General features: G+C 39.3%; 1 protein-coding gene across 1 annotated transcript; it reads left to right on the top strand.

The window, feature by feature from the left end:
• The first annotated feature begins 814 nt into the window (after positions 1-814).
• On the top strand, positions 815-10,976 carry LOC149832240 (potassium channel KAT1-like). The gene is made up of 13 exons (XM_090013201.1): positions 815-1,248; positions 2,053-2,113; positions 6,265-6,479; positions 6,567-6,782; positions 6,918-7,073; positions 7,537-7,594; positions 7,674-7,991; positions 8,969-9,208; positions 9,323-9,421; positions 9,489-9,521; positions 9,592-9,777; positions 9,884-10,604; positions 10,834-10,976. Exons 1-13 carry the CDS (start codon positions 815-817, stop codon positions 10,974-10,976), a joined length of 2,880 nt encoding a protein of 959 aa, XP_089869327.1.
• The last annotated feature ends 315 nt before the right edge of the window (positions 10,977-11,291 follow it).

The following is an 11,291-nucleotide window of genomic DNA, read 5'->3' as shown; positions in this document are numbered from 1 at the left end:
AGCTGTCCAGCTTAACGGCTTCTTAAGAAAAACCATTTAGTTGCCTAACAGTAGGCAGCCTCAATTAGTTACTTGAATTTTACCAAGTTGTTCAATGTTAGGTGACCATGGAGAGATTTTGACTGTTTCCAAACCTGTAAGATGTTTGACAGCTTGGAATCCTTGTTTGACTGTTAAAATGAAAAATCTCACTTACGGGTGTCCAAGGGTTTCGATCAAAACATTACTGAATCTGACCTAATCGGATTTTACTTGATGGTCTTCGAGTCAGATTTGGATGGAAAAAGCTAAAACCAAATCTGGATCCGGTTAGTTAATCAAGTGCAATATTTATATGTATTTGGGTTTGTGTGTATGTCGCATTTGTGTTTAGTTTGTATCTGGATTACATTCTTGTATTCAGATTCAGTTTGGTTCAGAATCAGATTGGACCTGCTCTGGGGCGACAAAAAAGATGACTGGAGCAGGGAAGCATCTGCCGGAGCTCTACCGGCGAACCGTCAGTCTCCCGGAGTTCATCCCCTGGCCTTGAGCGTGGCAGGAGCCCGTTCAAGCTCCGTTTGGCAACATCTGCGGTAGGCATGGTAGTGCGAGAAGACGTGCTCGAACGACCCGAATCTCATCCTCTGTAGTTTTGGCGACTCGAAAAGGGCTGGCACAATGAAAGAACGTAAGGCTGGGTTCACCACGGTGGGGGAGGAGCGTGTCGGACCTGGGGCCTTTGTTGCACAGGCCGAGAAGACGACGAGTGGGGGAGGGGCTCCGTCTCATGGTGGTCACGTTGTGGCCTGGGCTCCTTACCAAGCTCGGCAGCATGGGGGGCAGCAGGGACCGGGAGATCGACCGGGCGGTCAAGGCCAACGTAGAGAGAAGACAGCCCCTCAACAGGAAAAGACGGCTGTTTTGGCGTCGGAAGGAAGACGCCGGAGGTGGCAGATCGTCTGTCTGGAGAATCAGGCCAGCCGACGAGTTGGATCCTCTCCGACCGGAGGTGGCAGATCGTCTGTCTGGAGAATCAGGCCAGTTGACGAGTTGGATCCTCTCCGACAGGAGGTGGCAGATCGTCTGTCTGGAGAATCAGGCCAGCCGACGAGTTGGATCCTCTCCGACCGGAGGTGGCAGATCGTCTGTCTGGAGAATCAGGCCAGTTGACGAGTTGGATCCTCTCCGACAGGAGGTGGCAGATCGTCTGTCTGGAGAATCAGGCCAGCCGACGAGTTGGATCCTCTCCGACAGGAGGTGGGAGAGGTGACTCCTCGTACGCTGGGATCAAGCATTAGCGACGCATGTAAATGGTTTGAAAGAACAATATCAATCACGAGGATCATAATTTCAAATAAGATAAAAAAAAATCTTCTGTACAGGTGTTAATGATAAAAATGCATGTTGGGTCTTTCTCCTGGATCCATTTTGAGTTATCAGAGGTGATTGGTCGCCGATAAGTTTTACTATTGGTTCCTGCATAACTTATAAAGGTCATGGCTGCAACAAAATAGACCAGATTAAATGGAGAAAGGTATATAGATAAGAAACAAAAGAATCGAATTGCCGATTGGTGGCTGAAAAGGTGGGACTTAAAAAAATAGTAAACTCAATTATGAGGGAGCGGTCATTTTAAAAAATGAGCCTTCTGCTCATCCGAGAATCGTGGCCGACCATTACACTGCTTTTCCGTTAAGTTTTGAAAAAACAAAAATATAGGATACGGACGCCCTCTAATCTCTCTCTCTCTCCCGCCATTAACGCAGCGCGTCTCTCGTTATCGTCTGGCGTTCTTGTCTCTCATTCTCATCTCTCTTTCACTGTCTCGCTCGCCATTAATGACGAAAATCTCTCTCTCCCCCCATCTACGCTTGCATCCAACAACTCCAACAAGATCATCTTGACGAGAAACCTTCTCGGCGAAAAGAAGGTGAGTCCACGTTCTATTCTCGGTTGCGTTTTTTTTATTTTTTGACGTTTGAATCCGTTGTCTTTGCTTTCTGATTTTGTTTTTTTGTGTTTGTGGGGGTTTAGGTTACGATTTGAGCATTTTTTTTGCATTCCCTGTAGTCGGCAATCTGAAGGGTTCTTCAAGCATCAGACGGTCGTTGCCCTCTCTAAGATCGTTCCCGTGAGACATTTAGATTACAAAGGGTTTATGTAAAGGTCGCATGAAAAGAGAAAAAGGAAAAAGAAAAGGTTAACGATTCTAATTCTCTCTTCAATACTGTGAGTTACTCTCCTCTCTAATATTGTGAGTTATTGCCAACTACTTTTCTCAGTTAATCAACCTTCCAATTCTTGGTATTTTGGTCTTTGATTTTTTATTTTATAATACGATTCTTATTGCTGGCATGTGTTATGTTGCATAATCAATAAGAATACGTTTGGATTCCCTCAAAACACAAAATAACACAGTATCTACTACAAATGTATTTTCAGGAAATGACTTCTGCTAATGAAGAAAGAGTAGTGCTACGTTATAGTCAATAAGTTTGGATTCCCTGAAACACAAAATAGCACTGATCTAATACAAATGTCTTTTCAAGAAATGACTTTTCCTAATACAGAAAAAGAGTAGTCATGACACACTGAAGGCAAGACTGCCATATCAAGAAATGTACATGTATCCACAAAAAAAAAAAAAACACTTGTGGGTAGGTTCATTATTATTATATGACCCAAGTGCTTAGCTTCATCTTGATACACATGACACACAATATAACCTATGATGTGTAATGCACTTTCTGTTCGTTTGTTAATATCACTTTTAAGCATCACCCTCTTATAACCCTTTGAAATGTTTACATACTCTTTGTTTGTGATGGTTTATACCAACAAAAGGTGCAAATGAACTATGCTGATTGTTTACATTGAATGTAGTGTCAAAAAAACGATGTCTCTAAAATAATCAAAGTCTAATCTTGACTTTACATCTGCCCAGAAATAATGTTATTGTTGCTTTGTGTCTAAGATAATGCATTATAGCTTCAACTTTTCCAATTTTGGAGATTGATTGAAGTTTTGTCCTTATATATATATATATATATATATATATATATATATATATATATATATATATATATATATATATATATATATGTGCGCAATTACATACGGGATCACACTGGCCGTCCATCGCAGGGCTTGATAGACGACCATCACAAAAAAACTTTACAAAAATGCTAAAACACGCTTTTTGCGTGTTTTAGAATTTTTAGAGGTGGTTTTTCACCATTACTAAATGTCCCATTTTCCATTGAGACCTTTAGCGCGGTAAAAACCCGCTGCTAAAGAGGCAAAAACGCACAAATACTGGTGCACACTGGATTTAAAGAAAACAGTGTCTCCACAGGTAGAGTGGGGCAGGGGCAGAACCAAGGGCCTAAAATATATATGTATTTAGGCTTATATGGGGCCTAGATCCATATAAGTCATGTAGGTCCGGCTCCCATTAAAAAAAAACTTTCCCTCTAATATGTAATATTTTGAGAAGGATAAAGATAGACGTCGGTTGAGTTTCCTTGACTTCTCACACAAGATTCCTAAAACTAGGCGTCAATTGAGATGGAGGTGTTTATGTCAACTATTGAAATCCCTAGGTAGTTGCTAAAGAATATACCAAGTTCATTAACCAATATTGGTGCACATTTTTACCTATACCGAGACCCTAATCTGACATAAACCTTAACCTGCCCAAATTTAGGTTAATGTGTATAATCTCTCTCTCTCTCTCTCTCTCTCTCTCTATATATATATATATATATATATATATATATATATATATATATATATATATATATATAAAGTGGTACCTGCCTACTACGTTTCTAATCTACTGCCACCCAACCACAAGCAAAAAGGCATTTTCTAGTTATTTTTCACAAATCTGACCTGTATATGTGTATCAATTTGCTAGGAAACACTACCTCATATTTTTCTATAGAAAACATGATTTTTTAATTCTTGATTATTTATAAAAATTTTAGATTTTTAATTCTTATAAAAACCTACCTACATGTTGCAATCGGATGATTCAAGAGTCAATTCCTATAAAATCAATCATTTAGAACACACCTACAGTCAGATTTAAAGAAAACATGGTAAAACCTTTCAAAAGCCCAGTAAGCTAGAAAAATAGTAGGCAGGGACCACCTATATATATATATGCGTGTGTGTGTGTGTGTGTGCAGCACCTCCTATATAAAATTTCTGGTTCCGCCTGTGAATTGGGCAAACTAGATGAACTGCTAATGATTTGGCTTGTAAAGAGCTCGTTCACACTTGTAAAATAGGTCAGCTCGTCATGCTAAACATCGACAACAGGTGTTCGGCTCTGAACAGCTCGTTAAGTAGTAGTATATACGATTTCGATATATTTTATATCATCTAATGTAGTTTAGAATATATATGTGAATTGTTTGGCTTGCAAGCAATAAGCTTAGAATTAAAATGCTATTGCATCTAGCTTTGAAACAATGCATTTTCTCTGTAATTGAGTCAGCCTGAGTTTTGCTCAATGATTCTACAGTTTAAATCGTATTGCTTTCAGCTTTGATGCAATATATTGACGGAAAATGAGTCAGCTCGAGCTTGGCTCGTCATGAGCTCGAACTTGGCTTGACTCGTCACAGATACGATCCGACCTTCAACACCTCATGTTTGTTTCAGCTTGTTTACCAGCCTTAGGACCACAGGCCTTTTGTTATTCATTACTTAATCAGGGAGCAAACTTAAGCCCCCCATTGGCCACGAATCACAAGAAACAAACTCTTGATCTCAAAAGCCCCACATTTCAGACTGTGAATTGACCTCCCCTTTTGTTTTCTCTAAGCATGTTAAAAGCACCTTTTATTCAAAAATATGCACTTTTAGGTAGGGGAATCACGAACAGTTTAAGCCTAGGAAAAAAGGGGTTGGAAAAAAAACTGTCCCTTGCCCTTTCATGTGATCCCCACTGATACACGGTAGCCATCCTCATCTTCATATTATGGCATGGGATGAGAATCCAAGTGCAGCCACTCATTTCTCATTTCTCTCTCTCTCTCTCTCTCTTGGCAGATTGAGTTTGCTTTCTGGACACTGCCTTCTTGACGTCTTAGGGAGGTCATCGATATAGAAAGCTCCAAGATCCATCAGATATGTGATGAATTATTGGCCTAAGTTTAATTTTTATATAGTTCGATAATATACGCTAGTTTGGCCATTTGCCTCCATCACGTCCCATTACAACATCATGTGGGAAATTTAAACATGTGTCCAAGCTTGTGTACACACATGCAAGCGTGCAGTGACACCCAACCAAACCATCCCCACCACCACCCAATCAACCATCCTTTGAGTTTGGTTTGCACATGCTTGTGCATGTACACACTTTTGAAAATACAGTGGCTATTGTTTCCAAAGGTCGATAAAAAAACCTAACAATGCACGATATTCTCAAAATACAAGCTGCATCTAGAATACCATGATTAGTTCATGGTATCAGCAGGTTTTAATTTGCTTAGGTTTCATTAATGTATTACGTATTTTCTTATATCTTTGTAATTTTGTACGTCAAGATTTTCTCAAGGTTTACCTCAAGAGGTTAAGAGACATCAAGGCAGGGCACCCAACCAGACTTGAACACGTACTCTCTCTCTCTCTCTCCAGACTTGAGCATGTATTCTCTCTCTCTGACACGCACATGTGGACACTAACAATGGTTAAGAGCTCCATTTCACCTTGGCAGGTTTGCTCAAATTTTAGTTTACCACTGCCACTTTGGAAGAAAGAAGGCAAGAAAATCCCATAACCGTCCTTAAGGCACATGTATCAGTTCACATAGAGCACAACCACCATCCAACCTTAGCTTGCCAGTTTTAATTGGGATGATACCACTTACATAAATCACTTTTTTTCTTATCCTAAACTATCAGTTGTTAATAGAACACCCATGATCTTATTGCCTCCACCATCACTATCACCACAAAAGCAAATTCTTTTCTGCAACTGCGTAACACACGATATCATGCCAACCTTGTCTTAACACACACCCCGCCTCCCGCCCCCCGCCCCCAAACACACACACACACACACACACACACACACACACCATATTGCCATTATCATAAAACTCCAAGTATTAATTCTGTCTTTTCTGTTTTGACAAAAACCTGGTTTGCTGCTAGGCTGGTCATGAATATTTCTAATTAAGCTCTAGAACATTAACTAGCCACCCTACCTGGTATGCTGCAATGGCTTGGAAGGATTGGAATAAACAACTGTGAATTAAGGTGACAGCTTCTCTTCCTTGCCATCCCTCCTGATCGGTTGACGCTTGAGATGTCAAGCTTGGGCTTGAGATCCTGTTTGTATCAATTCCATCATGAGAAAACCCAAGTTGAGAGCAGCACATTCAATTTCTCCAGTGAACTCCTACCATCCCTGGGTGCCAGAACCAACCAATGGAGGAAACTCAGAAAGTTTATCATCTCCCCTTTCAATCCATGTTACAGGTGACTCCAAAATCATGCCTTATTTTACTCTAATATTTTCAGGCTCTGCAAGTTCACAGGATAGAAGTGAATGTACTTATGTTTCAGAGTTTGGGAGATATTCCTGATTCTTCTGGTCATATACTCGGCTTGGATTTGCCCACTTGAGTTTGCCTTCTTAGACTTTAAGTCAGGCACCTTATTCATTATCGACAATATCATTAATAGCTTCTTTGCTGTTGATATTGTCCTCACATTTTTCGTGGCATATCTCGACCACAGAACTTATCAGCTGATTGACAACCCAAAGAAAATAGCCACAAGGTAAGCACAACTTTAGAGTAAGAAACAAGTATCTTCTTAATCTTCAGGCTGTTGTTTGATTTATATGGTTCAAGAATATTCTCACGATCAAATGGAAATCCAGTATAACCTTAAATTTGTTGCCCGAGTTTGCAGGTACCTATCCACATGGTTCATCTTTGATGTATGTTCAACAGTGCCCTTCCAACCGCTTGCCCTCCTCTTCACGAAACATGCTGCTGGAACTGGTTTCAAAGTTCTCAATATGCTCAGGCTCTGGCGTCTTCGGAGGGTTAGCTCCCTGTTTGCAAGGTCCAAGCAGTTCTCATCCAAACAATGTTTGATTGTTGACCCCACAAGTAGGGAAGCAGATCAGGTCATGCTGAAAATGAGCGTTTTTGCTCATGCTGACATCGTGGCCATCCGATTTGCATTTTAAAAAGCTCAAAAGTCAACAAAACCACGTGGCATTCATCCAAAATGCAAACAGACGGCCACGATGTCGGCATGAGCAAAAACCCTCATTTTCAGCATGACCTGATCTGCTTCCCACAAGTAGACAAGCTAGGCAACTTTTCTTACTTTATTAGAAGACAATAGACCAATTAAGCAGTCGGTGATTCAATGCAACTAATGAGTGTTTAACTACAACCTGTATTCCCACTATTAAACCTTGCTTTAAGGCTATATTTCAAGCATAAACTTTTGCTTCCCCAGGTTGCAGATGTTTTTGCTTGAAAATCGACAACTGATCAATGCATTATCTATATTTCAGGCTTGAAAAGGACATCCGATTCAATTACTTTTGGACCCGCTGCACAAAACTAGTTTCGGTAACCCCCCATACAGTTCTCATCTCGGCTATTCTACATTTTGCATCTTTCTACTGACGCTTTGAATTAGTGATTTCAGGTCACACTGTTTGCAGTTCACTGTGCTGGTTGCTTCAACTATCTAATTGCTGATCGATACCCGGATCCAAAAAGAACCTGGATTGGTTCAGTGATGCCGGACTTCAAAGAAGAGGGCTTGTGGGTTAGGTATGTGATGGCCATGTACTGGTCGATCACGACTCTCTCAACCACTGGTTACGGCGATCTGCATGCCCAAAATGCAACGGAAATGCTGTTTGACATCGTTTACATGCTTTTCAACCTGGGTTTGACAGCATACATTATCGGAAACATGACAAACCTCGTTGTCCATGGGACAAGCCGCACCAGAAACTTTGTATGCTTCCTCCTCTATCTCTGATGCTTCATAAACATTTTTGCCAATTTCACTAATGCAGATTGATCTACTTGTGAACATATAATTAAAACATGATATAGAAACACGGGCAAAACAGCCACAGTTTTGCAGTGAATGAACTAGAAAGCAATATAAAGGACCTATTTTAACAGAAAACAGAAATTTGCCCTACAAATGAAATTGTAAAGTATTTCCATTATCATTTCCAGACAAGGCTTTACGAAGAAGAAAATATTCTGGAAAAGCTATGAAACTGCTCTGACAACATTCCATGCTATTTTCTTCCAAATCAACTACTATGTGCTAAAATATATATATATATATATATATAGCAGGGGTGTTTTGGTCTTTTCACATAATATAATAAATACAGCCTAGTAGAGGCTGTACAGTCTTTTTGTTCCTTTTATTTTTTCTGTTTTATTTATGTATGTCAACATGACTGTTGACTGCTTCTAACGGTAAAAAATATGACCGTTGGACTGCCTCCCTTCATGTCTTGTAAGAGTAAATACAACCCTCTTGTATTGTGTTATGCTTTTCACAAGCATAAGTGTGACTTATAAAATTGTATTCTTTTATCTTGTCTCCTGTGAGATTGGTGATCTTGTGTGTATCTCCTTAATGAGATTGTATTTGATATAATAGTGATCTTTTGTGTATTTGCAATTCCTTGTAGCCCTTGGTGGCATTCTCTTGTGTTTGATATTCATTTCATTTCACTATGGTCTAAGTAAGAAAATAAAGGAACAAGAAAACCTGGCTATTACATTTCTTAGCATTCAGAAAATTCAACTTTTATGTTCCTTAGATTGGCAAAAATGGATGTAGGACTTGAATTCATCTTTCTAGAACCTTCAACATACAGAACGAACTACAACCATATTTGCTTTTCCTTTTATAAGGAGCATGATGCTACACATACTGATTATTAAATTGTGAATATGATATTGTAGAGGCATACAGTTCAATCAGCATCGGAATTTGCAAGATTCAACCAGTTGCCTCCACGCCTACAAGATCAGATATTAGCTCATATATGTCTCAAGTACAAGACAGAAGGCTTGAAACAGCAAGAGACCCTTAGTGGTCTCCCAAAGGCCATCCGCTCAAGCATATCACATTATCTGTTTTTCCCTATTATTCAGAGAGTGTATCTTTTTCAAGGAGTTTCATACAACTTCCTTTTTCAATTGGTATGCGTCCCTACAAAGTAACAACTTTAATTCATTGGGTTCTCCCACTATCATTAGTACCATACCTATATTATTTTTCTTGCAAATTGACATAATTCTTCTTGCCAAGGGAAGGTGTCAGAAATGCAGGCGGAGTATTTTCCACCAAAGGAAGATGTAATTCTACAGAATGAGGCACCAACGGATCTCTATATTTTGGTTTCAGGGACAGTGGTTAGTATTCTATGTGTTCGAAAATACATAATTGAACACAAGTTTACACTTGATTTATTTTCCGCAGGACTTGATAGTGCATAAAGATGGCCGTGATCAGGTATGATATACACATCAATAGGAATAACAAATTGAAAATCAGCTTTTTGCATAACCCTCTACCAATCCAGGTTCATGGGAAAGCACTCAACGGCGAAATGTTTGGAGAAATTGGTGTTCTGTGTCACAAGCCACAACCTTTCACAGTTCGGACTACTGAGCTTTCACAAATCCTGCGGCTCAGCAGGAGTTCACTGATTAATATAATTCAGACCAACAATGACGATGGACACATAATAACAAACAATCTTATTGAGGTAGGTATTTGGAGTACTGCCCTGCCAAGAGGAATGCACATAAGACTATTTCTATTTTCTATTCTCATAATACATGACTGAACAACTGACCAAATCAATTTTGCAGCATCTTAAGAGGATGGAAAGCTTAGGATTCAATACCTTGCAGGCTGATCCAGAATTGACATTTTTGAGAGAATGTAAAAATAGAGAGGATTCTGTGACCAGTGGCAGCTGCTTATCAGATACAGAATTCGAAACAAATACTTATGGGAGGAGTGCTTCAGCTGTAGACGCAAAGCATATTGGAATGCTCATGTGTTTGGCAATAGAGAAAGGTGACCAGAACAACATCTATGACCTTATCAAACATGGAGCTAATATAGACTCAACAGATGCCCAAGGAAGAACTGCACTCCATATTGCAGTTCTTACCAAGAAGATTGAAATGGTGAAGTTTTTGCTAGAGTGTGGTGCAGATGTGAACAAACCAGACTTCAAAGGAACAACACCAAGAATGTTGGCCAACCAACAAGGGCACAAAGACATCTACACTCTGGTAAACCAGAGCGAGCATAGCACACACCTCACAGGCGAAAAGAGAATGGAAGGCACAATAATTGATAAAAAACAAGATGGAAAAGGAAGCTCTTTCCATGAAAATTCAGTGATCATGGTAGAAAGACATTCAACTCCAAACAATAGCAGCAGTCCCATTGATAGAGAAGCCTCAAGGTTTTGCAAGAAAAGGGTTATAATACATGCAGTAAAGACCAACACACCAAGAGCTCAGCACGGAAAACTAATAAACCTGCCAGACACTTTGGAAGAGCTTCTTGAAATTGGTGGTATGTCTCATAGTTTGCACCAAATGTTTGAAATGGAAAACAGGAAAATTCTCTCTAAATGGTCATTAATAAAAACAATCTCTTAAATGCGTGAATAACCAGTCAAACAAATATTCAGAAAAATTAAACAAGAAATGCATGAAACAAACTGGTATAACTAAAACTAAATAAGTAAAAAAAAGATATGTTCTCTGTATGCATTCATCACTTGTATTGCCTATAACTGCAGGTCAAAAGTTCATAGGACACCATCCCACAAAAGTGGTCAATGGAGAAAATGCAGAAGTAGATGATATCAGTGTTGTTCGAGATGGAGATCACCTATTTTTCCTTGAGGAAGAACATGAACTAACAAGGTACCAGGTGGGCTAGTAAAGTTTGGAATGTCATGGTATGGAGGTGCAATGGAAATTAGGAAGCGAGACATAATTTTTGTAAATAAAAAAGTTATAGTGAAGTCTTTATGTCAATTCTTCTTCCTTGTCATAGAATACAAATTTAATTAACAGAAACTGTCCACTGAAGAGTAAACTGATAGCCCTTACAAATCTCTTCAGATGAAAAAGAAATGTTACACAAAAATTTATTGCAACTACCAGAATAGAAAGAGCAAATACAAACAGCCTCTGTATTCAATGATAAATGAAAAAATTGAATGGCTGAATTTTTTTTTGAGCCTGCATGCAA

The sequence above is a fragment of the Nuphar pumila genome, chromosome 7 (assembly GCF_984573655.1).
Source record: "Nuphar pumila chromosome 7, dmNupPumi1.hap1.1, whole genome shotgun sequence".
Taxonomy (NCBI): Eukaryota; Viridiplantae; Streptophyta; class Magnoliopsida; order Nymphaeales; family Nymphaeaceae; genus Nuphar; species Nuphar pumila.
This window is presented reverse-complemented; position numbering and strand designations above follow the sequence as displayed.